Source organism: Sus scrofa, chromosome 15 (genome assembly GCF_054392235.1).
Source record: "Sus scrofa isolate SSC_HxYL_T2T_F1_AM1 chromosome 15, Sscrofa_HxYL_maternal_Yorkshire_Landrace_v2.0, whole genome shotgun sequence".
NCBI lineage: Eukaryota > Metazoa > Chordata > Mammalia > Artiodactyla > Suidae > Sus > Sus scrofa.
In genome coordinates this window covers 148,181,747-148,207,949 of record NC_139397.1, presented here as the reverse complement: position 1 = coordinate 148,207,949, position 26,203 = coordinate 148,181,747, and the positions used below count along the sequence as shown (strand labels likewise).

At 56.9% G+C, this 26,203-nt stretch overlaps 2 protein-coding genes across 51 annotated transcripts in view; one reads left to right on the top strand and one right to left on the bottom strand.

Moving 5' to 3' along the window:
- USP40 (ubiquitin specific peptidase 40) overlaps positions 1-5,917 on the top strand; it is an 82,064-nt gene extending 76,147 nt beyond the window's left edge. For 28 of the 41 annotated variants that reach the window (XR_014830263.1, XR_014830269.1, XR_014830271.1 and 25 more), the window contains 2 exons: positions 2,931-3,025; positions 4,156-5,917. Coding sequence is in view for 19 of the 41 variants with exons in the window: in XM_021076209.2 (XP_020931868.2) it covers positions 2,931-3,025; positions 4,156-4,267 (207 nt within the window). In the remaining 22 variants the exon portion in view is untranslated. Of the gene's footprint in view, positions 1-2,878; positions 3,026-4,155 lie in introns of all 41 variants that reach the window. The other 13 variants (XR_014830276.1, XR_014830277.1, XR_014830278.1 and 10 more) reach the window with 1 other exon arrangement.
- Positions 5,918-8,944: 3,027 nt separating this feature from the next.
- DGKD (diacylglycerol kinase delta) overlaps positions 8,945-26,203 on the bottom strand; it is a 118,224-nt gene continuing 100,965 nt past the window's right edge. For 5 of the 10 annotated variants that reach the window (XM_021075023.2, XM_021075026.2, XM_021075028.2 and 2 more), the window contains 11 exons: positions 25,271-25,367; positions 25,038-25,145; positions 24,095-24,208; positions 23,007-23,141; positions 22,590-22,741; positions 21,548-21,659; positions 21,371-21,463; positions 20,330-20,449; positions 12,555-12,672; positions 11,343-11,473; positions 8,945-10,700 (listed from right to left, as the gene is read on the bottom strand). In XM_021075023.2, coding sequence (XP_020930682.1) covers positions 10,611-10,700; positions 11,343-11,473; positions 12,555-12,672; positions 20,330-20,449; positions 21,371-21,463; positions 21,548-21,659; positions 22,590-22,741; positions 23,007-23,141; positions 24,095-24,208; positions 25,038-25,145; positions 25,271-25,367 — 1,270 coding nt within the window. In that variant the 3' untranslated portion in view covers positions 8,945-10,610. Of the gene's footprint in view, positions 10,701-11,342; positions 11,474-12,554; positions 12,673-13,333; positions 13,781-20,329; positions 20,450-21,370; positions 21,464-21,547; positions 21,660-22,589; positions 22,742-23,006; positions 23,142-24,094; positions 24,209-25,037; positions 25,146-25,270; positions 25,368-26,203 lie in introns of those variants that run through there. The other 5 variants (XM_085000719.1, XM_021075024.2, XR_014830257.1 and 2 more) reach the window with 4 other exon arrangements.

The following is a 26,203-nucleotide window of genomic DNA, read 5'->3' as shown; positions in this document are numbered from 1 at the left end:
AAAAGAGCAACAAATTCAACCACAGTGGACCCTGGAACAGCAAGGGCTTGAGCTGCCCGCGTCCACTTACACATGCATGGTTTTCTTTTTTTTTTTTTTTTTTTTTTTTTTTTTTTTTTTTTTTTTTGTCTTTTGTCTTTTTTGCTGTTGTTGTTGCTATTTCTTGGGCCGCTCCTGCGGCATATGGAGGTTCCCAGGCTAGGGGTCGAATCGGAGCTGTAGCCACCGGCCTACGCCAGAGCCACAGCAACGAGGGATCCGAGCCGCGTCTGCAACCTACACCACAGCTCACGGCAACGCCGGATCGTTAACCCACTGAGCAAGGGCAGGGACCGAACCCGCAACCTCATGGTTCCTAGTCGGATTCGTTAACCACTACATGCATGGTTTTCAGCACACACGTGCAGTTCTGCAGGCCCTGCAGCTGGTGGGGCCTCAGGAGTGAGGGGGGCCAGTGGTGGGCCTTGAGCAGCCACGGAGTTTGGTGGCTGTGGCGCCAGTCCCTATGGACTGCTGTACATGAAAAGTAAATACTTTTGTTCATCAAATGAAGCCGTACAAAGAAAACAGGCCACAAATAAAAAAAGCATATATGCAAGGATATAGCAATAAGGCTTATTATGAAGAATATGTCATGTACGTCTCTGAACCAGTTACAGAAAGATAACCTTTGCCCATCTCCCCTGGGGGCTCTTCCTGGCAATTCTCAGAAAACACAGCGGCCAGTAAGCAGATGAAAAGATAGCTTCCCAGTAAACAGGGACCTGTGAAATAAAGCCGTGCGCTGCCGGCCCAGACGCTCGGGACACCCCTGCGGCACCAGGAAGGAGTGCCCAGGGCCCGAGGGCGCTGGGGGGCAGGCAGTTGGCAGTAGTTAGTAAAGGTGCCTGTGTGATGCAGCCCAGCAGGTTTTTTTCCAACAAATACTGTACAAAATCTATTGTACATATTTTTGTCACACAGTTATACACATTATTCAAATACATTTCAAACAGTATATACAGGGAGTGTTAAATCATTTACTGTTTTGGTTTTTTTTTTGTTTTTTTTTTTTTGCAAAAAGATAACTCCTTGGGCTTTCGTACCTGTGATGATGATCTGTCATTTGGATCACATCTTCATCCTGCAGAGCCCGAGTCGCAGTCGGCCGCCGAATGAACTGACACGCCTGCCCGTTGACCTTGCTCAGAGCCCTTTACGTCTAGAATATCTGAGCCTTTTGTGCTAAACTCTTCCACCACTGAGCCAAGGCTCTCACCCTACACCCCTGGGCGGGAGACAGCCATGCGCACAGACGCAAGGTTTGCAGCAGCGCAGACGGGCAGGAGCTTACATGACTTCAGAAAGGCAGTAGATAAAACGGGGGGAAAACTGTGGGTTAGTGATGCAGACCACAGCAGTACGAACAAGCCCTCGCTGCAGTCGTCAGTGTGACCCTCCGTCGGGGTACCCAGTTCTGAGACAGAAAGCAGTCACAGACTCGCCATTCGTAGGACGTATAGAAGCGTGTTAAACGCTGAGGGTTGCTGAGGGCCCCGGTCCTGTGTCGGAATCGAGTGGTGACCACGATGGGGACGACAGCGCCGAACTCAGTGGATCTTCATCTGTGGTGCGGGGAAGGTGGTCAGCAGAACCTGCATTTCTTCCTTGCAAAGCAGAGATGAAGAAATAAGGCAGGAGGTTAATACTAGTAACAGGCGACTGTCCCCGAGCACTTCGTATTTGTCAGGCACCACCCATTCCTTCGTGACGGCCGGAGCTGAGGGGCCAGCACAGGGGGCCTGGGGACAGGAGCCGCTGGGACGCTACCTGCGCCCTGAAACACGCTGTAACATTTCAGTTTTGAAAAGTACATCATACACAACATACTGGAATTAAAAGTATACTGGTTATCGGGCACCATGTACTGGAATAGAGATCTTTTTTTTGTTTTGTCTTTTTAGGGCCGCACCCAGGGCATATGGAGATTCCCAGGCTAGGGGTTGAATTGGAGCTGTAGCCGCTGGCCTACCCGGCAGCCACAGCAGCACCGGATCCTTAACCCACTGAGCGAGGCCAGGGAATGAACCTGCGTTCTCTTGGATGCTAGCCAGATTCATTGCTGCTGAGCCATGATGGGAACTCCAGGAATAGAGGTTTTGGTTGTTTTTCGGCCTCACGCTCAGCATATGGCCAGGGATCGAATCCAAGCTGCACCTGCAACCTATGCCACAGCTGGGACAAGGCTGGATCCTTGACCTGATGCACCTGGCTGGGGTTCAAACCGTTGCAGAGGCAGTGCTGGATCCTTAACCCGCTGAGCCACGGCGGGAGCTCCGAGTTTAGCCCATCTGTCGCAGCGTGTTTCTCACCCGCGGTCCTTCAGCCAGGGCCGTGGTCATCGAGGCTCACAGCACCTGTGACCAGCGTCGACGCTCCCAGATCCACGTTTGGGAAGGTGGCCAGGAAGCCGGGAGTCCCTACCAGGGGGTCTGGCGAGCCTCAGAGTGGCTTTTTTGTCACGTGTCACACATGCTGCTTCCTAGTCCCATGTCCTCAGAGTTAACATTTTGATCAGTTAACCCTCGCTGAGAATCTCGTCACCGCTGAGTCCTGGGAAGGCTCCACCAAGAGGCGTCGGGGCCGGCAGAGGAGCTGGGGCGGCCGCTGCAGCAGCCCGCGGGACCGGCCGTGGAGGTCTCCGCGCCCCCTCCCTCAGCGGGACGTTTGCTTTTCAAGGTGGAGGCCACACGCCTGAAGAGCAGTGTCCCTCCTCAGGCCCTTCCTGCCGTCTGTCCTCATCAGGCGCTGGAGTGCCTCACGTCAGCGTCCACCTGGCTCGTGTGAATTCGGGTACCCGTGCCGCCCGCTCAGACGGGTGTTCACCCTCCTCTCTCAGATGTAGGCTCAAAGTGACTGAGGACCTTGTCGTTGCCTGTTTTGACCTGCAGAACCTCCTGCTCGAAGACGACGACGATTTCAGCACAGACGGAGATGACGCCGGGAGAGGACAACAGGAACTGCTCGCTCTCGGGAGGAAGCAAAGGTGAGGAGCCTCCCTGCGGGGGGACCCACCCCGCCTCCAGGCCGCGGTCCCCTGCCCCCGGGAGCCCTGTTCCTTCAGCCTGCCTGCCCTCCTCCCCACCCGGCCTCCCCGTCTCTGGGGCTTTTCCTTCAGATGCCCGCCCTCCCCTCGGGTCTTGGTTGTCTGGAATATGAGCTGCCTGCTCTAGCTGTGTCCCCTTGCTGTCACCTGCTGTCAGCCCTCTCCCCTCCAGGCGGGCAGCCAGGCTGCTCACCCCGTGACCCTGCCCCTGGCTTTGCTTGGCCGCGTTCCCACCTTCCATCTTCCCACGAGTGTCCTCTTCACTCGCTCTGCCCGAGTCACCTCACCTGGGTGGGCCTGCTCCCTCCTCTTCTGTACCCAGCCCAGCTCTCTGCAGCCTCCAGCCCATGTACACCTACCAGAATCTTCTGGAACATTCCGCCAATAGTGATACTTCAAACTACACATGCCTGGGCCTGGCTCCCGCCACCATGGTCCATGTCCTTATCCCCACACAGGCCACGCCAGGGGTGCCACGGGCATCCTTCCTGGCTCCACTCCCAGCCTCCTGGGGCCCTGTTGTGTCCTGAGCCCGCCTTTCCCGTTCTGCTCTGCCTTGGTGGACTTTCCTTTCTTACCCGAGCTACTGCAGCAGCCGTTCAGCAGTCTGCCCGCCTGAGGGAGCCCCCGCTCGCCTCCCACCTGCCACATCGGGTGTGGTGACACCACAAGACACGCCCTCAGCTGCCAGGGGCAGCTGGCGCGGGGAGCAAGAGAGGCCGGGCTGGAGGTGGAGTGCCCCGGCTGTGGGACCCTGGGCGGTTGATAGAGCTGGGCGTCTCGGACCCGAGAGTGTGCGAAGGTGCAGGAAGGTGCACTGCCGTGAGACGTTTTCACTCAGCGGAGGGGAAGGCCCCGGTCAGACCTGCTGGCCTTGGGGCGGGGGTCAACTGAGGCCCCCGAGGGGGCTTTGGAAATGTCTGTCACAATTGCAAGTGGGCACCTCTGTGGCCTATGCTGACCTGACCCTGAAAGTTGGAATGAAATTTGGAGTCACTTCAAACCCCTCTACCCAGTGGGGCCCTCAGTGTCCAGGATGAGACTCCGTGACGCCTTTGTGTCCCCTGCAGCCACGAAGCCCTTCGCATGCAGAGCAGCGACAACGTCTCTGGTGCAGAGATGCCTGCCCGGCCCCGTGGACCAGAAGCTTCTCTCTCCATCCGCGTGGGGAGTTTCCGATAGCGTCGGCAGGCGGTGCTGCCCGGACGCGGGGCCTCGGCTTCGCTCCAGGTCGCCGGCCTGTTCCCGCGAGCGGCTCTGCCCCTGCCTGTGCGACACCGACTCCAACCCCCGGCTCTGCCATCTTGGGCCAGGCAGGTGACCAGTCACCGGCTTCGCGGCGCATCCACCCGGGGCCGGCACTGACTGGCCGTCCTCCAGGTGCCAACCCCGGCCGTTTGGCCGAGAACATTGCCGGTTTCGCAGCCGCGGACGGTGCGGCGTGTTGCTCGCCTCTGACAGAGCCATGGCCGGCGCCCCTGCCCGCGCGCTTCCCTCGGCGGCCGGGGCTGGCCGGGCTCTCCTGCCACGTAAACTGGCGTGTTTTCTGTTCCCCTGTGGTTTGAGTTCACACCGAGTCTAAAGCCGCCTCTTTCTGGGGGGAGCAGCCCCGCGAGGCCTGCGAGGTCAAGCCGCCTCCGGCGGGTGCTGCCGGCGGGGGCGCCGAGGGCCTGGCTCTGCGCAGCGGGGAAAGGAAGTGGGACCCGAGTCTACCCGGTGCCGCCTGGCTGGCTAACTTCAGGGGTTTCGGTGGGTTCGTGGCAAATGCAGCGTCGGCAGGGATGCCGCGCTGACTGAGGACACAGGCCGGTCACGTTCTCAGACCCACTCCGTCGAAGCAAGACTCTGAGAAGACGCCAGGAAGCCCTTGCTTGGCCCTCTCGTGACCCGGCGCTCTTGACTCCCATGGGCGCTCCTCAGCCTCTCGAGCGGGGAGCTGAAAACAGCACCTCTGACGGCGAAGAGGCCGAAGCATCCGGCCGCAGGGAACTGGCGGGCGGCCCTGCAACAGAGTGGCCGCTCGCGGGATGAACGACCTGCTTTCCTCCTCTGTCCTCCAGACACCGTCAGAGCCACTGACAGGAGCTCTCATCTCCTCCGTGGTCCATCTGAAGTGGTTGGGTTGCCGGTTAGGTACCGATTTGTCTAGGAGCAGCTGCGTTGTAAGAAGTCGAACTCCGGCGGGTCCTGGGCCTCAAACACTGGAGCCTCGCATCCGTCTCAGGAGACCCGCGCGGGGTGGAGGCGCCTGGTGGGCTGCGGGCTGCCCCGCGGTAAGCGTTTCAGAGGCGTAGAAGCTGTTCTGTCCCTTTTACGTTACCTGGCAGGGCCCCTCGTGCCCTTCGTTGCCCTGTAATAAAACAGACGTAATAACCGAAAAGCCCAAAGCCAGAGACCTCGCTGGGCGGCACTTACCAGGAGGAACACGGGTCAAGGTGCCCTGTGGTGTCCAGGCCTCAGGGGCCTCTGCTTGTCAGCTGGCTCCCCTCCTTCCTTCCCTCTTAAAAAAATTCTGGGTTGGGGGAGTGCCTGTCATCACTCATGGGAAACGAATCTTACTAGGATCCATGAGGATGCAGGTTCGATCCCTGGCCTCGCTCAGTGGTCAAGGATCTGGCATTGCCATGAGCTGTGGTGTAGGTCACAGATGCGGCTCAGATCCAGCGTTGCTGTGGCTGTGGCGTAGGCCAGTGGGTACAGCTCGCATTTGACCCCTAGCCTAGAAACCTCCATATGCTGGGGTACGGCCCTAAAAAAAAAATTCAGGGTTGGAGTGGGGCCACAGGGAGAGAGCTGTAAGTTTCTGTTAAAAAATAAATGGTTCAATTTGTAGCTTCCTGTCCCTGTGTTCACATTCTGGCCTTTTTCCCAAGTACCTGCAGATGCTGAGTTGCTGGGGTTTAGATTTAGAAATAGCACTTCAGTGCTGCTTTAGAAATAACAGAAGTATGTTTTGGTTTCAGATAAGTTCAGCCTCATGGGAATGATTGTATTTGAACAAACCAGAAGTGGTCTGGTTCTCTTTTCCTTCTAGGGAACTAGAACTGGCAGTGGTGGCTGTGTTGCAGAAAACTTTATTCAACTGTGACTTTTTTTTCTGGCAAAAAGAGCAGGGAGAGGGCACAAGAATTTCCTGATGGTCCAAAGCCAGAGCTCTAGGTGTGGGCTCTCCCCGGAGTAGACTCAGCTAAGAAGCACCGAGAAGCGGCTGCTCACCCATCCAGACAGAGGATGCGGTGTCTGCTGTGTCCTCCGTCCTGCCGGTCAGTAAAAGACGCAGGTCCCCGGTGTTCTGGAAAGTCGCTGTGCTTCAGGGAGGGGGGTGATGCACGAGTTAAAGGAAGCGACGTCTCCCACGCCCACCAGTGGGCCGTCTCCCTGTCCCCACTTGGGCTGACGAGCAAAGCCCCCCATCCTGGGGCCAGAGGCCACCAGCAGCCCCCCCAGTTACACCCTGTCGCATGTGTCTCCTTCCAGGTGCCTGCGAAAGTCACAGGCTTGATGCCCGTCACCTCTAAGCAGGTGACCCACCTGCCCTGCCACAGCTCTGTGCCATGTGGGGGGTTCTCCTCTGTGGGCAGGTGGCCCAGGGTGCCACAGCTGCCCACCCTTCTCCAGCCTAGATGGCAGCTCCTGCCCGCGGCCTAGGTCCAAGTTAGGCCCAGTGGATGGAACGCCTCACACTTCAGCAACAGCAGCTGAAATGACAACAATCAGACCAGGAACCAAAGTACTGAGGGATGGCGACTGCAGAAGGACATCTGGAAAACAAAGCCCCAGCAGGGACAGCCCCTCCGGTGACCGGCCTGCTCTCTGTGGCGCCCCTCACATCCCCCAGGGACATCCGTGGTGGTGGTGGCGGCCACACCAGGGCACTTTCCTCCCGAGAGTGAGACCAGGGGGCTGAGGGCCTTGGGAGCCAAGTGACCTCGGCATTTTGTTCCCAGCGTGGGGTCCGGCAGCAACCGACTTCCCGTCCTGGAGAGCTCAGGAGCTTACGGTTGAGCTGCTTCCGTCCCCAGCCTGCTTTCCTTTCTGAGTTTCAGTCCGTTTTTGCTTTCTGATCAGAACCGTGAAGGCTGAGGCCGGGCTCCTGCTCTTTACAGGTACTGTTCCCAGGCCAGCACCCAGGCTGGGCTGCACTGTCACCCTCCCCCGGGGCACAGACCACATCCGGGACGTCTGCATGTGACTGAGGCCCTGTTCCCTCACTTGTCATGGAGGCTGGGCTGGGTGTCAGGCCTGGGACCAGGACAAGCCAGCACTCGAGGTGTGATCTCTGCTACTCAGCTGCCCCGGCTCTTGTCCCCGCCACTTGCTGCTGTGTGACACGGGATAAGCTGTGAACCCGAGCCTGGGTCCTCACCTGTAAAACGCAGATACCCACCTCATGGGACTGTTAGGAGAAATGAATGAGTTAATATGTGTAAAACCCAACTTAGGCCAGCGCCTGGCATAAAACAACAGAAGTGTGTTCGCCATCAGCACGGTGATCCGCCACCGCTGGCACAGCCCCATTCCCTTTGCACCCACTGGTTGGTTCTGAATGTGATGCAATTCTAGACAGACGTGGGGGGCAGGGCGTGTGCATCAGTGGAGCCAAGGCATCTGCAAAAGAGACACAGAAAAGTCAGTCCACTTGTTCACCTACACCATAGCCTGCACATGGTCTTGTTTTGATGTGATACCTGGAACTGTGGCAGCTATCCTGTAACCATGAGGCCTGATGCTGGATGTTCATGTGGGAGGAGGGTGCCCACCAGGACAAAACTGGGACTCTGCTAAGCACAGCAGAGCTAAAAGAGCTTTTAAAGAAGCAACCTACACACCCAAAGCCTTTTTGTGTCCTCCCTGCCCAGTTTTCAGCTCTGTGATCCCTCACACCTGAAAACTGGGGAACAACAAAGTGACCTTGAGTTTGGAGAGGCAGTTCCCTTGGATAAAGGAACAATGACTAAATAAGCAAGTAGGTAGGTGGGCTCTGGTCTGCAGTTATATTTAAAAGATTTAGGAGGAGGTCCCATCGTGACTCAGCAGTTAACAAAACCAACTAGCATCCATGAGGACGCAGAGTGGATCCCTGGCCTCATTCAGTGGGTTAAGGATCCAGCATTGCCGTGAGCTGTGGTGTAGGTCACAGACAGCTCAGATCCCGAGGTGCTGTGGCTGTGACATAGGCCGACGGCTACAGCTCTGATTGGACTCCTAGCCTGGGAACCTCTAGTGGGGTCCTTAAAAGACAGACAGACATAAATAAGTAAAAGATTTAGGTTGGACTATGAGCTCAGATGCCCAGGCCCTCAGCAGGCTGGGCTGAAGCTGCCTGTGATCAAGGCCGAGAAGCTACTCCGCCCCACTTTCTTGCTGGATTCTTTTTTTTTTTTTTTTTGGTCTTTTTTGTCTTTTTGCCATTTCTTGAGCTGCGCCCATGGCACATGGCGGTTCCCAGGCTAGGGGTGGAATCAGAGCTGTAGCTGCCAGCCTACACCAGAGCCACAGCAGCGTAGGATCTGAGCCGCGTCTGCGACCTACACCACAGCTCACGGCAACGCCGGATCGTTAACCCACTGAGCGAGGGCAGGGATCGAACCTGCAACCTCATGGTTCCTAGTCGGATTCGTTAACCACTGAGCCACAACGGGAACTCCCCTTGCTGCCTTTTTAATTCAACAGGCCCTGGAACCCGCACTCTCAATAACACAATGGCATCCATTTCACTTTACTTTTGAGCCACCACCAATCAACCTACTTCTTTTAGAGCAGCTGAAAAACATAATTCTGAATCCCGTTTGGAGAGTTTCTGGTAACTGATATTGCATATCAAAGCACAAAAAATGACAAGAAATTGACACCGGAAGATCAAAAACAGGCTTGTTTTATTTATACACAGAACAAGGTATTTACAACCCCAGATGTGGATATGTACATAGCGATACAGGAGGCGGTGCGGCCCGGGGGGCTCTGTATAAGTTAAGACCATAAATACGAGGGGGAGCCCCACCCGAGGGCACAAAGCTTTTCGCCAAGCCTCCAGGGATCCTTCCTGCCGCGGTCTACACTGACAGGACCGTGGACCCAGAGCGACAGCCGTCCAGCCACAGGGCGGTTGGGGTTGGGGGGGCGGGGGGACAGCCCCACGTGCAGCAACGAAGACACCACAAGGCGCAGGGGGCGCCGCCCTGAACGACGCGGCTTCATGCAACGCTCGTGCTCATTCCTCTCACTCCAACGCACTAGACTCAGAAACGGTTTCACGGGAACAGTGTTGCTCTGGTGGCCGACAAGGTTATTTTCCACCCCAGCTCCACCTCAACCTCAGGCCTTCCCCCAGCAGGGCGCCGAGGGCTGGGGCAGCCCTGGTGGCCGCCGCCGCCGCCCCCTTCGCGCATCCTCTCGGCGGAGTCCCCAAGGTCCGGTCGCACCTGGAGAACCTCAGACCCCTGGGTGCCCCCACCTGAAGCCACAGAGCAGACCCCATTCTGGTACCGGGATTTCAGCGAGGTCACTGTGACATTGGGTGACCTCTGCAGACCGGAGTCTCCCTCCAGCCACCACGGCTGCTCTGGCGGGCGGGACAGTGACACACAACAGCCTGGTCTCACCTCCCAGGGCCCCCCCCCCCCGTCCCCAGCACGGCCACTGCACGGGACACACCGGCCTGGGACAGGGCCCCGGGCAGGCTCCGCACGCACAAGGCGGGGTCGGGAAGCCCCCCACATGGCAGGGGCCTGGCCGGCCCGCTGTCGCTGTCGGGGAGCAAAGCGAGTGGCGGGTAAACGCCACTCAGCTGTGAGGCCGTGAGGGGCCACCCCGTCCCCTTGCATGGATGGCGCGGCCTGCGGACACTCACTGATGCGCACCCTCCCCTTCGGGTCCGCGGCCGAGCCCCCCACACCCAGGGGCTGGGTTACAGAAGCCCTTTCCGGGCTGGGTGGCAGTCCCTGTGAGGCGTGCCATCTGTGGAAGGGGACAGGGGACGAAAGGACAAAGTCTAAGGCGGCGAGGACCAGAGGTGTCATCCAGAGCCCTGCCCGGCTCGGCTTTCCCCGGGACTCGAGATGAAGCCACTCCCGGAGGCAGACAGCGGCTGCCCGTCCCCGCGACGCCCGGGAAGCCGCGGCCACGCAGCAGCACAGCCCCGTGCCAAGAGCCCTGCGGCCACGGGGCGACAGGCCAGGCTCCCCGCCCCGGGCACAGAGGGCTCCACCCGCGCGCAGCGCGGAGGCGGCGGCGAGAAGCGGGGACGGGGGGCTCCGGGGCCCAAGGTCGCGGCGGCAGCGGCAGCGGCGAGCGCCGTTCTCTGCGCAGCGGGGTGAGGCGGCCGCGCTCCCCGGGGGCCTCCGCGGAGCCGGCGGGCGGCCAGCAGAGGCGGCGGCTCGTAGGTTGGCGGTGGCGGCGGCCGGCCCCGGGGACCGAGGCCTCCTGCCGCGGGCAGGGCAGTAGCACCATGAGAAGGGCCGGGCCGCGCCGGCTCAGTCGCGGGAGGCGCGGGAGGCGCGGGGGACGCAGGCCGAGAGCGCGGAGGCTAGGCCTCGGCGGCAGGGGTGCTGCGGCTCAGCTCCTTGATGCCACACAGGATCCTCTTCATGTGGCCCACCTTGGTCACGCCGAGGTCCTGCGGGGAGAGGACAGCGCTGAGGCCGGGCGCACGCGGCCCAACTCGCGAGGGCGACGGACGGGGACAGCACAGCGAACGGCCACCGCGCGGGCGCCCACGTCCCCCCTGGGACCCGGTCTCCAACGTGACATCGAGGGCACACGGACCAAGACGGACGGACACAGGCCTGGCAGCGAGTGGATGCAGCCCCCAACAGTGCCACTGTCCTGACCCCCGCGTGGCCTCTCACGTCTCGGGGTCGGCCACCCGGGAGCAGGAGGGGCGCCACGTGGCGAGCAGCGTGGGGTCAGACGATGCTAACTGTCCCCCAGACAAGGACCCCTTACACCCAAACGACTGTCATCAGAGAGCGTGCGCGTGACCAGCACAGGGCTGTGCCCACCCCACCCCGGGCCTCTGACGTCAAAGCGGTTCTCGGCCCAACCAGGCTGTGCCAGGCTCCCCTCTGCGCCTGCGTGGTCCTGCCGTGGCGGCGGCGGCGGCGGCGAGGTGGCGGCTGGGGGCCGCCGCGCGTCAGCCCGAGTCGGAGGGACACGGTGAGGAGAGTCCTGATGCTGGGACGTGTCAAGTCAGGGGGCGGGGAAAGAGGGGGGCCGCGGGGGCACCTGCGTGCCCTCCCAGGAGACGCTGTGGAAGTACCTTGAGGTCCCTCCGCTCCAGATGCAGGAGCTCGGAGCCCCGGATGTCGTGCCGCGTGAAGATGTCCTTATACTCACAGAGACTGAGGTGCTCCAGCCAGGCAGCAACCTCCTCTGTGCCCCAGAGGTGAACTGTCGGAGACGGAAAAGCACGAGTGCAGTGAGTGCCCCGAGCCCAGCGCGAGGCAGGCGGCGGCCGAGACGCCCCGAAGCAGCGCCCCAAGTGGCCCCTGCCACCAGTGCCCCAGACACACCAGCAAGCAGCAGCCCAAGTCACCCAGCAGCAAGCACCCCAAGATAACCAGCCAGCGGCACCCCGAGTCACCCAGCAGCAGGCGCCCACCACCCGGCCCCAGGCGCCGCCCCAGGCTGTGCAGGAGGAGGAGGGAGCGGCCGGCCCTCAGCGTCAGTGACAGCAGGCGCCACAGTCTGTTCCCGCCAGGTGCCAGGCAGGCTGGCAGCCTCCGGTCCCAGAAGGGCGTCGACTGCAGCCAAGGCCGCTTTCCTCTTCCTTCTAGAGGGTCTGGCCCAGAGCAGGAAGGGAGACAGGAGCCAGAGCCACCATCATTCAGAGAAACCAATTTCTGGACAAACATGCAAAGAAGAAAAATCTCAGGGAGCCACCCTGACCGGCAGCAACCACCACCCCCAAATCCAGGCCTGGGCCTGGCACCTGAGCGCCTGGGGGCAGCCGGGCTCAGGGCCGACACTGGATGGAGGTTCTAAGCCCCAGTTACTGCCCCTAAGGAAAAACGTCCTTTACTGCCATTCTCTATTGATTTCCTGGCCCACAACCACGGGCAGCCCAGGTTCCCGGCGCAGGGGTCTTGATCAGTGGATCAATTAATCAGAGATCAGCAGCCCCTCGGAGAAAGCAGGCCCAGAGGCCCAGTGTGTGGCCTGAGTGTGAACTCTGTGTCTCTGAGTGCCTTGTCACCTCTGCTGTCCCCTCCCCACCTTGCACCCTGCCTAGTGCCAGCAGGTGGCTCAGTGGCCTGTCACCCGGAATCTGCACGGGGAGCAAGTCTGGGGCAGTGGGGGGACAACGGTCAGTCCCCCACGCAGCAGGAAAGCCGGGGGTGGGGGGTCTATAGCCACAGACGACTCGGCGCAGGCCGTGACCAGAGGCCGTGGCCCCGGGACGACGGGGACGTGCACGCGGCCCAAGGAGAAAGCACAGCCCGGGTGCCAGGAGAGCAGCGGGGGCAGGTACCCGGGGCTCCCAGGCTGCTGCGAGCCTCTCTGTTCTTGTTGTTCTTCTCCTTCTTAAACTTGGTCACCAGGCGGAATTTACCGCTGCGGCTGCGCTTGGACAGATCCAGCATCACGTTCTGTGGGGGAAGCGAAAAACGCCAAGCATCAGACCCCGACTTACCAAGACCCCAGCCACACCCAGACCGGGGAGGCGCAAGGCTAAGAAAGATGCACTGTTCAGAGTTCCTGTCGTGGCGCAAGGGAAACGAATCTGATTAGGAACCATGAGGTCGCGGGTTCAATCCCTGGCCTCACTAAGTGGGTTAGGGATCTGGTGTTGCTGTCAGCTGTGGTGTAGGCCGGCAGCAACAGCTCCGACTGGACCCCTAGCCTGGGAACATCCATGTGCCGCGGGTGCGGCCCTAAAATGACAAAAGAGAAAAAACAAGATGCATTCTTCCCTGTTTTAACAGTCTCAGGGTTTTCCTTGACTTTCAGCTTGTATTTGATTCTTCTTTCTTTCTTTATGGCTGCCCCTGTAGCACATGGAAGTTCTCAGGCCAGGGAGTGAATCCTAACCACAGCTGCAGCATCGCCGGATCCCACAACCCAGTGTGCCGGGCCAGGGATGGAACCCATGCCTCTGCAGGGACCCTTAGCTGTGACAGCTGGATTCTCAACCCACTGCGCCACAGCGTGAACGCCTAGTGTGGATTTTTAAGGCCTTTTCAAAGCGGTGTCACAGTGGCAACACAGTGACTATTTTCATGTTCTATTTTTTTCATTGTACAATGTTAATTTCTCATGTGATTTAAAAACTTTGCAAATATTATTTCAATATCAGGACCACTACAGCAAGATTAGTTAGAAAGTTATTTAGCCAATCATTGCACTGGCAGGTTCTGACTCTCAGCACTACAAGTATCTTTCTAAATAAAGCTTTTTCTGCACTTTGCACACTTCCCTAAGGATCTGCTCCCCAAGGCAGAATCGTGGAGGCAGGGCAGTGAGCGGGACATGGGGACACAGCCCTTGCTCAGCAGGCACCTCCCCTCCCCAAAGAGCCATCCAAGGCACAAGCGGAACCATCACTTTGGACCTTCTGACGTTTCTCACAGAAGCTGGGGCAGGGATCCACAGTGAAAAAAAGCTCACACGCACACAAAAACACGTGTTGGAGTTCCTGTCATTGGTTAACGAATCCGACTAGGAACCATGAGGTTGCGGGTTCGGTCCCTGCCCTTGCTCAGTGGGTTAAGGATCCGGCGTTGCCGTGAGCTGTGGTGTAGGTTGCAGACGCGGCTCGGATCCCGCGTTGCTGTGGCTCTGGGGTAGGCCAGTGGCTACAGCTCCGATTCAACCCCTAGCCTGGGAACCTCCATATGCCGCGGGAGCGGCCCAAGAAATAGCAACAACAACAGCAACAGCAACGACAAAAAGACAAAAGACAAAAAAAAAACAAAAAACAAAAAAAACAAACACGTGTTGATCATGTTCGCAAGTAAAGCTTAATTCCCTCATTTTTCAAGTGTGCCAATTTCTTCTCGCTCCGCTGGCCTGGATTCTGCCCCGGGCCCTGTCTCCCTACACCCGCACACTGAGCAGCAGGCTTAGACTTGGCAGCTGTATGACACACTTTCAGATCTGATGGGGACATGTAGTCACACTGAAAAAACTCCACGGGGACTGTCACTGGGGCTGCACCCAACCTGGGGCTCGGCGATGACAAGCACCTGCACACCCGTCTGTCGGGAGGCTGCATCCCCCCCACCCGTCCCGTGCAGGGTCGTCTTGGTGGATTTCTTACCAAAGGCATTTATGTTTTGCTAAATTTTCTACCAGGAAAGAGACCCCTTAGAAATGCTGTTTTCTAGTCAGTGACTGAAAAGTACTCAGGAAACTTTTCTTAGAAACGTCGCTTACTTGGCAAAATCATCCAGTATCGGTTCTAACTCAGCTGCTCCGTGGAAGACCTTTAGTTCCCAGGTGACCGTCTTCAGGCCCAAGACAAGCGCCCCCCGCCCCGCCCCAGCACCTCCTGCAGGAGGGGCGACCGCGGTGCGAGGCAGATACGCTCCGTGAGCCAAACAAAATCCTATTCCCGACGCTATAATATTTTTAAGGCAAACATGAACTTTAAATTTGTATCTATGGTGTTCTCACCGTGGCTCAGTGGTTAACGAATCCTACTAGGAACCATGAGGTTGCCGGTTCGATCCCTGGCCTCGCTCAGTGGGTTGAGGATCCAGCGTTGCCGTGAACTGTGATGTGGGTCGCAGACACGGCTCGGATCCCGCGTTGCTGTGGCTCTGGTGTAGGCCGGTGGCTACAGCTCCGATTGGACCCCTAGCCTGGGAACTTCCATATGCCGTAGGAGTGGCCCAAGAAAATGGCAAAAAGACAAAAAAATAAATAAAATAAATAAATTTGTATCTAGCTTTTTAAATATGGATATGTTCCACTGGTAAGACAGGGACACTAAGAGAATGAGGCAGATTATCAACATGTTGTCTTATTCCAGCTCCTCCACCCTTTAAAAGCAAGTTTCAGACCCCAAATTACCCCAGCCGTGAGTACTTCAGTGTGCAACTCAAAGAGACAAGAACATCCTGAATCCTGAAAACATCGTCAGGGCCCTGCGACCACACCTGACCCCACTGACAAGCATCCGCTCGGCTCTGAGGGGCGCTTCACAGCCCATCTCCCCAGCTGTTCCAGGCAGTCTGAATCAGCAGAGGCACCCGAGCTCTTGGGGCTCCCTCTCTCCTCCTCATCCCCTCACCTGTACAGACAGCTCACATTCCGGCTCCAACAGGTGTCTCCCTGCCGAGTCTAAGCATGCTGCTCAGTGTGCAGAGGTAGGGAGATGGGCCCGGGGCTGCCGACTCCATCTCGTGTGCTTCCCCAGAGGACACAAACTGGCCTTGTAACCCTACACATTCCAGCTAGAATTTTTTACAAAGAAATCTATCAACTATTTAAAGAAAAATAACTTTTATAGATCTACTGATAATACTGAATTTTGGAATCCTATATGTTGGTTTTAAAAAAAAAGGAGGCAAGTTCTGGAGATGTGTTTCCTAACAATGCAAATATCCTCAATGCTACTTGAATTGTACACTTAAAAATGACGAAGATAATAAATTGTTTTATCACAATTTTTTAAAAAACGGGGGCAAGGTCCATCTGTTTCTAGCTTTGACACTGTTTCTTATATATGGAAATTATGTATTTTGCATTTCTCCTTTAGAAGTAAAATTTTTTGTTCAAGTTGTTATGTGTCTATTCCTTTTTAAATATCTTCAGATTTCAATTTGTGTGATTTAGATTTTTCTGAAAAATCGCTTTCATCAAGACTTTCGGATGTACTGGCATCTCTTTGTAACGGCTTAAGGCTCAAGTCTGCGGTTACTTTCCCTTCTCACCTTCTGCTCATTTTCCCCTGATGGTATTTGCCAGGGGCGGTTTATTTGACTTGCAAAGAGCTAGATCAAAGATCCCTTTCTTGGTTTCCCACCAAATGACTTTCGTGTTTGTATGCCAGGAGGAAGGCGCTGGCTCCAAGGCCAAGTGCCCTTTGCCCTTCGTACTTCACCCCCTCCTCGGTCCTGGCACAGGTGGGGGAGCCCGAGTCCCCGAGGGCCAGAGCACCGAGCTGGAGCACAGGCAGTGCTGGCCGGAGAAGCCAGGAGCTGGTGTGGTTTTTCCCTTCACTCCGGGACCCCCAGCTATCGCTTCTGGCCTCAGGTCCCGCGGGGAGAATACCTGCAGGAACACAGCCCCAGCTGCCTCCACAGGGCGTCTGGTTTTGCCACTGGTACTACTTCCCACCAACTACACCCAGAACTACCGTGTGCTCCACCCCACCAGCCCACATCTAGGAACCCTGGAAACCAGGGCCACCCCGACGCGGCTCAGCGGGTTGATGGGGTAGCCTGACACCCGGGGAGCACTCGTGGTGGTTTGCGTTTGCTTTCATGGTGGCTGCACGGCACCTAGTGGTATCTGTTTTGAAAACACTTTTAGGTTTAAAGCTTTGGAGGCGCAATCCCTGTAACATGGGCTTTCTAGTACTAAGGCCTGGCAGTCCCAAATAACCCGAGCAGCTGGTCATCCTGCAACTGGGCCCAGGCTGCACGCCTCCCACTGCAGCGGCTGCTCCACTGCCCTCCCTCCGTCTTCACCGAGGAATCTGTGTGGAGGCAGCTGGTACCCACCACAGGCCGCTGGAATCACACGCAGCACGGGTCACACCCTGACTTCCTGAGCTTCTCCTTGCAGCCTGAGCTGTGCTGCTCAAGCTACTCTTGGAAAGAATCGGCTTTAAAACTCCCCATCCATAGCGGGCTGGTACTTTAATGAAAGTAAAATAAATTACTCGGAAGATGAAGTCAATTTTGTTTATTATTTTCAAGAGAAATAAAATTTCTCTCTCAAGTGCTTAACTGTTTCTAAACTCTTTCCCTCAATTTTTATAATAACAAAGAGTTTCATATTGTCGGGAGTGCCAGTTTACAATGTGATCTGATTCTAAAAATGCTCTGTGAGCAAAAGAGACGCAAGCATACGCCCTCTTTACAGAGGAGAAAATTCTCGCTATAGAGAAACACAATCTATATCTGTATACATAGTCCCCATACATATTCTTTCAACTTTCTTTGTCAGATGTTGCGATAGTTTATTTTGTGCAATCAGACTGACGGTGACAGCTCACACGATAAAATTTGGTTTCTGACACTTTGTATTACTTAATGTGTGGGATTTTTTTCCTAACTTTTTGTCACTGATTTTTAACTTAATTTCCCTGTGTTCAAAGTAAGTGGTTTGTACGTTACCAATCCTTTGAAATTTGTGGAGATTTGCTGTATGGCCCAACAGGTGGTCAGTTTTTATAAATGCACCTTGTATGCAGTTGTATTATGCACGTCACCAAGTCATTACTGGCGTGTTTTTTTGTTTTTTGCTTCAGGGTCCTGTCCTGTCAATTACTACTGAACCCTCTGACCGTGAACACAGAGACCTCAATTTATCCTTGCGGTTTTGTGCATTTTTGCTTTATTTTTTTTGAGGCTATGTTATTGGGTGCAGATAGGCTTTACCATGATTTAAAGAACTTAAGTGATTCTTATTATTTTCAAGTCTACTTGTCTGGGATATACTTTCCACACTATCACTTTCAAGCTTTATTTGGAGCGTTGCTCTTATGTAACACATAAATGCTATAAATAGCACTGCTAAACCTGGAGTTTCTATTCAACACAGTCCTGCGTTTCAGCCGGAGAGTGCGGTCTATTTACACTTACTATGATCACAATGTTGAGATGCACCTACTTTTAGGTAAATCACTGAAATGCCATATTATCACATAATTTTAACAGGATTATAATCTTCAGTTTACCTCAAAATAATACAATATAATATGGCCGTTATATTTTACCAATATAAAATGATCCTCTTTTTGTCATTTGTTGCCTTAGGTATGAAATTCTTTTTTTTTTTTTTTTTTTTTTTTTTGTCTTTTTAGGGCCACACCCACGGCACATGGAGGTTCCCAGGCTAGGGGTGGAATCGGAGCCATAGCCGCTGGCCTCTGCCACAGCCATAGTAATGCCAGATCTGAGCTGCGTCTGCAACCTACACCACAGCTCACGGCAACACTAGATCCTTAACCCACTGAGCGAGGCCAGGGATTGAACCTGCATCCTCATGGATACTAGTCAGATTCGTTTCTGCTGAGCCACGATGGGAACTCCTGAAATTCTATTTTTATATTAATACTGTCACTTTGGATCTTTTACTGTGTTTTCTTGAAATTGTTCTACTTTTAGTCTTTCTGGATCATCATTCTTTATTGAGAGCATGGAAGAGAAAACTGGGTTCCTATGATCAGTATCTTGCTAAATTTCTTTTTTTAAATACATTCTTAGAATAATTTGCTTTTAAGAGGGCTAGCTAGATGGTTTTCTATTGTCTCTCTCTCTCTCTTTTTTTTTTTTTTTTTTTTTTTTTTTAGGGCCGCACCTGAAGCATATGGAGGTTCCCAGACTAGGGGTCCAATTGGAGCTGTAGCCACCGGCCTACGCCAGAGCCACAGCAACGCCAGATCCAAACCACGTCTGCGACCTACACCACAGCTCAGGGCAATGCCGGATCCTTAACCCACTAAGCGAGGCCAGGGATCGAACCCGAAACCCCATGGTCCCTAGTCAGATTCGTTTCTGCTGTGCCACGACGGAAACTCCTCTATTAACTTTATGCTACTTGTTCCGTCTTTACTAGTTCATTTATTTTCTTCTACAATACAGATTACGTTTTGTTTTTGTCTTTTGTATGGATTCAGAAAGTCATAAACCTTTTCAATCTTACTAGAAACTACCTTTAAAAGTACCTTCAAGTTTTTAAAACACAGCTGAGTCTATGCTTGTCTAATTACCAAAGTCCAGAACTTTTTTAAAGCTTCGCCCACTTCACAGTGGAGGAGGAGAAACTCAACGTGCTCTGGCTCCTCCGTCCACATCCTCTCCCCTGCCTCCCCACCCGCCCCACCCACACCTCATGGGCTTTGATAATTTCATCTGGAATCATGGGCGCTAGGTTACTGCTACAGTTGTTGAACATTTCATATATTATTTTTTTATTTTATTTCATTTTTTTGTCTTTTCTAGGGCCGCGCCCGTGGCATATGGAGGTTCCCAGGCTAGGGGTCCAATTGGAGCTGTAGCCGCCGGCCTACACCACAGCCACAGCAACATGGGATCCGAGCTGCATCTGTGACCTACACCACAGCTCACAGCCACGCCAGATCCTTAACCCACTGAGCAAGGCCAGGGATCGAACCCACAACCTCATGGTTCCTGATCGGATTCGTTAACCACTGCGCCACGACAGGAACTCCTATATTATTATTTTGGTAATTTTCTTTTAAATGAAATTCTTATCATATTCATAAGCATCTAACAAATTTTGATGAGCCTGGCCTGGCCTTCTAGGTCGAAATGTCCTCATCCTTCGGTTGTCGGGTTTCATTTCTTAGCTGGAAGGCCTAGGAGTCAGTCTTCCTCGTGGGGTTTGCATTCGTCAACAATCGCCTGCATGTTCAAGACGAGAACTCGGCCCACTGGGCCCGCACCATAGCGCCGCCCACAGGTTCTAACATTCGAGGCTGGAGGCAGGGGTGCCCAGCGATTAATGTCTAGCAGTTCTTTATTTGTGAGACTCTGACCCTTGAGAAGGCCATCTGGGGTTTGCCTTTGTCCAGGTGCTGCCCACAAAAACCGACCAGCCAACAAGCACCTCTCCTGCTGCGGGAGGCACCACCCCTGCAGCACACACACCCAGGGTCCTACCTGCTGTCCCAGTTTGAGGACCTGCGTGAGCTCGGGTCTCTAAATACACATAATGGGAAAATGCAGGTGTGAGTGGAACACGGCGACTCTGTCCCTGCCGACAACCAACTCCCGGGAAGTTGCCCTTGAACCAGTCGATGTGCCCCCACGCTGGGGGGCACAGAGCGGGGCTGGGCTCAGCCTTCTTTCTACCTCCCGGCCAGCCACACAATTCTGTTCCGACGGCCACTGGTGCCCAGGTCATCACGGGTCATTCTCACTGTCCATCCCCAACTCCTTCCTACCAGCTGAAGTTCATCTGTGTGCCCTTGAGGGCATTCTGACAGAGAAGTGGAGGAAGCCAGACCGGCGCCACCTCTATCCCGAAGCTGCACAGAGCGCTCGAATTCAGGCTCTGCAGGGAGAGCCACTGTCCTGGGGCACACGCACAAGCCCTGTGACCACGTACCTCTTCATCCCCAGGCTCCACGGGCTGGCAGAGCCAGGGGGTATCTGCCAGCTTCCGGAGCTGCTGGTCCATCTCGGCGAGGGCGGCCGTGAGTCGCTCCTTCTGAGGGGGATCCAACTGCTGCTCCAGGCAGGGAGGGAAGAGACACGGCCGGTCATGCGCACGGAGGAGCCGAGCCGGACGGTCCCACCCGCAGGTGAGGTCTGCCCTCCCTGCTGCCTCTCCTGCTGCAGGAGGACCCACCCCAAAGCACGTACACCCAGCTCCCACCTGCTGTCCCCTCAGAGAACTCCTCTCAACACTTCCAACCGAACCGAGTCGCAGAGCACGAGCTGAGGGCCTGAATCAGAACCTCCCCTTGTAAGTATGTCAAGTGAGAGACCTGAACTCGCCTCTCGAAAACCACGGGGCAAACGAAGCTTGTCCGCAAACCGCCATCGGCAGGGCAGACAGGTCATCTCTTCCGGTTTCCTTGGGACCCTCTCTCTGAAAGGGGGGGCCAGACCCCTGCACCAGAGCCCAGGACGCATGCAAGGCCGCAGGCGGAGCAGCAGACCGCGTCCGGGCAGCACGGTGCTCAGGAGCAAGAGCAGAGCGAGTGCACCTGGACTCCTGGGGTGGCTCGGCAGCGTGGGGCGTTAGCGTGGCCCCCCGACCTTCCACATCCTTTTCTTTAAACCAGGAGGCGGCGAGGCCCTGTCCTAGCGTCTGTGATTCCGCAAAGCCCCAGCTGCATGCCTGCCCAGGGCTGACTCATCAGCCAGGTTCGCAGGGCCGAGGGAGGCAGGGCGACCAGCTCTGCGTGTTGAGAACAAGGTGCGCGACCACACGCCGTGGGGTCTAAGGCAGAGCTCGGTCTACAACCCAGGAGGTCCCATCTGCGAGTGTCAGACGCCCTGGAGAGGCCCCGGGGAGGTGCGGCCAGAGGGCCAGCGGAGGTGGCCTCCGAGGCCCCTCCGACGCGGGGTCTAATTCTCAAGGCCAGGACCCTGGACTCGGGCGAGCTGCCTCTGTGCGCGCAGCGAGCCGGCCCCCGCTTACCAGCGCCAGCTTGCCCGCCAGCAGCAGCTCCGTCTCGCTGCGCAGAGCCCTGACGTTATTCACCATGTCCAGGACGAAGCTGCAGCTCAGCCCCTGAGAGGAACCAGAACAGACACCATGCAGGCGGCCCGAGGGCTGCGTGAGCGAGGGTGAGCAAGACGGGAAAAGCGCAGGCACCTCTGCGGCTCTGGGCTTGCCGTACACTCGGTCCATGGACTTGGAGCTGGCGTTGACGGCGTGGGCGAGCTCCTGCTCCACGTCCCGGTGGGACTGCGCTATCTCACGGATACTGGAGAGAGACACGCGCTGGTCAGACGGAGAGTGGCAGCCTGGCCGTCGCCGCGCTTGAACAGGCCCAGGGTCCACCCAGGGGGCCGACAAGACCACGACTCCGCTAGGATGACCGTGCCTGCCACTCCCTGGCCGATGGCAGAGGACGCCTTCAATGAGAAATCGGAGGACAAAATCCCAAGGTTTTCTAAAAACTCAACCAGGGAGGTAAATGCCCGGATGAGCCTTAGACTTGCTTGTAAAGAGCAAGCGGGGAAGCAGCAGAAGGCAGAGGAGGAGCAGCCAGGAGATGCCGGCGGGAGAGCGCCAGGCCGGCGGGGCCTCGGCGCGGGGAGGGAGGCAGGGAGGGAAGGACGGTCCGAAGGCAGAACCCCGAGCGGCTGAAGGGGATCACTGGATGTGGCAACGAGAGGGCACAGGTCACCAGCCTGAAGGGACCATGCGGAGTGAGGTGGGTGAACACAGCGAGCAGGTGGAGAGAGTGGACAGGGGGCAGGGCGGTGACCACCAGGCCGGAAGGTCCCCGCAGCGCCGGGAAGCTGAGTAAGAGAAGGAAATGCCCTTGGCTGCTGTCGTCTGTTTTTTACAATAACTGTAAGGTTTGCTTCTTAATAACAAACCTGCTCTCCGGGAAAAGTAAAGAAGGCAGTGAGTGAACTGCTCTTAGGAATCCAGCACAGGTTTAAAGTCTGAGCTGGCGCTGAAAATCTCAGCCTGTGGGTTTGAAGCTTCCACCTACAGAAACTCCGAGTCATCTCTGAAAGACAACCAGTGAGAACAAGGAAGCCAGGGCAAGCAGGGACCCCGCCGGGCCCTGCTGGCGAGGCAGCCAGGCGCGCGCCTCTGGGAGGGGGCGCCATACCTGCGGCCCCCCCACCAGCTGGGCCTCCGGCAGGAGGAGCGTCCGCGAAGGCAGGTGTGCCCGCACCTGTGGATGAGGGCGCCTGCCGCCCTCCCGAACTGGTCCATCTGGGTGGCCTCCTCCTCCGACAGGGTCTCCGGGTGCAGAGAGAAAGACGGAGGCCGGGGCAGCTCACACTTCTGCTTGTCCTCCCAGGACTTCAGGGTGCTCTCGAAGGCCTAGGGCGCAAAGTCAGGGTCACGCTCCTGACAACGAACACCGCCAGGGCACTAGCGGGAGAGGACTGCCTTTCTACACCGGAGGGGAGGGAAAGGCCCCCCAAATCACAGCCCTGTTCACTTCATCTTTGTATCTAAAAAGAGTAATCAGTACATTCCTGGAACAAAACGTTAAAAGACCCCAGGACTTCCCATAGAAGGGGCACAGGTGCGCCCACAGCCGAGCCCCCAGACCTTCTCCTGGGCCTGCAGGCAGCCGTCTTACCCGGTCCCTGGTGAGTGTCTGTGCCCGGTTCTTGTGGATAATCCGAATGTAGCCCGGGGGCTGGATCCAGGCCTCTCCGTCCACCTGCACAGGTACGCCCTCATCCCCCAGGATGGAAATCTTCACCGTGCGACACTGAGCAAACACCAGAGCTGTTACTCGTGCACCAAACTCAGCCAGGAGCCTTCAAGTGCTGTCTCAGCACCGTCCTGCCCTCCACAGCCCTGCGCAGGCCGGTGGACCCCGGGGCTGGCCCCACACCCATGACCACTGCGGTCAGAGCATCCCCGCCCCTGCCAGCCCCGCCCCGGCTCTGTGATCCCCGAGAGGGCCACCTGCCGCTCAGACACCTGCACCAGGCCCAACTGGGACATGGGACCACCAAGAGCTGCTGGGTCCCTAGGCATGGGACATGGGGACACTCCCAGGACAGAGCAAACATCTAAAAAGTGCTCTTCTTTGCAACACAAAATACTGCCAAAATTAAAATCGTGAAATTCAAGCAGCCCATGGTGGGGACAGAGGGACTGGGGTTGAGGTCGGCTGAAAGCACCAGCCCCCACCTCTGTGCAGGAGAACAACGTCCTTCTCAAGCCCACGGCCAGCCAGACCCTGCCCAGCCCGTCACCAGAAGCAGGTAACGAGGAACCCACCCTGTCTCCCCACCTGGTGGGCCTCAGCGCCCCCAGGGGAGGTGACACATGCTCAGGCCTCTGTTCCCAGACTCAGGCTGTGGCTTCTGAGCTGCATGCACAGGGGCTGAGGTCAGTTTGGGTCTCATCTACCCACCACCTCAGCAGGAGGGGGCAGGACACAGGTGATACCCACGGAGAGGCAGGTACTCAGGGCAGGCGCAAGTCAGCCGCACTTTTGAGAGTACCCTCTAACTGCTAAATGGAACAGCTGAGAACAGGATCTGGACCTGGAGGTGGCCAGGGCGGTCCCGGAAAAGCACCCCTTCTCCTGGGCTTTGGACACCACTCTCATTTATCTTGAGAGCGCGGTTCTGGGCCAGGCCCGCCTCTCCAAACGTGCGTGAGCCAGGGTGCCACCCGGGTCCCTCCCCCTTCCAGGACCACGGCCAGTACCTGGGCGATTCGGTGATGCTGCAGCTTAATGACACGAGAGACGGCCATCTGCATACTGCCAAACACTGCCACCACCTCCAGGATCTTATCATCGAATGACGGGGCCGCGAAGGTCTGCAAGGGCCAGTGCTAGAGCTGACCTCGGCTCCCGGCGTCCCTGAGCACCCCCAACCCCCTACATATCCTTCTCGTGCTCGGGCCACTGTGTTGGTAGAAGCCAGACAGGCCCGCAACAAGGAGCAGCTTCGGGATGACTGCGCTACTGAGGGGTCTCTCTCCCTCGGTTTCCTCATCTGTAAAGCGGGGCTAACACTTCTGCATTCCTCAAGAGGTCCTGGTGAGGGCTGAGTTAACACTCGGCGGCCTGCACGTGGTAAGCGTGCAGTCGGTGTTAACTATTGGTCCAGCTCTCACAGAAAGGACGCCAGGCCCCTGATCAAACCAGCTCCTGGCCCGGACAACCCCATGGAGTGCTGAGCTCTCCGCTCTGCCCGCAGCACAGCCTTGGAGAACCTCCTCCCCATACCCAGCCCGGCCCCCCAGGACTCCACCTTCGCTGTGCCCTCTGCTGTGAACAGCTGCCCCCACCGCGCCCTCCCCAACACCCACCTGACCTGACCTGACCAATCGCAGGTCACCCTCAAGGCTCTGTATACATGTCCCCTCCTCGTAGAAGCCTTATCAGGCAGCCCCAAGTCAGGGCTGGGCCCGAATTCCATGCCCACACCTGTAACCACACCTGTCCTGCTCGGCCTCCTTTGGTGGGGGGGGGCGGTTCTCCACCCCTCATCACTGCCAACACAGGCGCGGGTTCCACCCGTCCCTCCGCCTCCCGATAGAGTGCCCCAGAGCCACAGCTCCTCCACGACTCCTGCAGGGGCCCCTCCTCTGGCCACCCCACCCTCGGGCTTAGGCCCAGACCACCCAGCACCCTGATACGTACATCGTCTTCCTTGGTGCCCCCCCAGAAGTTGGTCCCTCCGGCATAGCTGGGAATGTTGAGGACAGCAATTCCCTGGAGACTGGGGAGTGGGATGGGTCGTCCGTCACACTGGCAGCAGAAACGCAGCACAAGGAAGGAAGAGAGACGCAGCCATCAGCTGGTGCCTCCTCCCAGCCACTCGCCCAGGGCCGAGGCTGCGGGTGCAGGAGGGGCCGGCAGGGGCCTCTGCTCACCTCCAGCAAGACCTTCTGCTCCAGGTTCTTGTAGGTCCTGTGCAGCAGCTCCCGGGTGCCGAGGACTCCGTACCACATCATGTTCTTGGTTCGACTCCTACGGGGGGAAAGAAAGGATGGGCCTCAGCTTTGTCCACACGGGGAACCATAGCCCTTGCTGCCGGCTGTCACAACGGTCTGCTCGGCAATGACTCCCAGCGGTGACGCCGTAAGAGGAGGAAGGACACGCTCTCGTCACGTGTCCATGCGGGACAGTGACAGAGATACATTACTGACAGAACGTCTGCTAAAACGGACCACGCCCAGGAAGGCACCGTACCAGCCCTGGAGGCCTAGTGATTAAGGACTCGTCATCGTCACTTCTATGGCTCAGGTTCGATCCCAGGCCCTGGAACTTCCGAATACAGGAGGTAGGGCAAAACTAACAAACACACACAAACAAACCCTAAGACATTACAGAACCTCACAAAAAAAGCAGAAGTCACTATCTATATGAAATATGCTCCGCATAAAAGCCTAAGCAGGAGGTCCTGCTGTGGTGCAACGGGATCAGTGGTGTCCTGAGAGCACTGGGATGCAGGTTCAATCCCTGACCCGCCCCAGGGGGTTAAGGATCCAACGCTGCCAGAGGTGCGGCGTACGTCTCAACTGTAGCTCGGATCTGACCCCTGGCCGGGGACTCCGCATGCTGCAGAGTGGCCAAAGATGAAAAGAGGGAAAAAGAAGCACAAAGGAGAAAATGAGCCTCAAGATCCCATGTCTTTAAGCACCAGTGACAAGTGCTCCAGCGGACAGCCTTAGTCTTTCTGCGGGGCTGACTGCCAGCGACACCGCGGCGGCCACACACTGGGCAGAGAGCGCCGCCCCGTGTCCTGAGCCTGGATGACCACGGGGGACATTCACTGAGTGAACCCCTTGGGCGGTAGCCCGAGC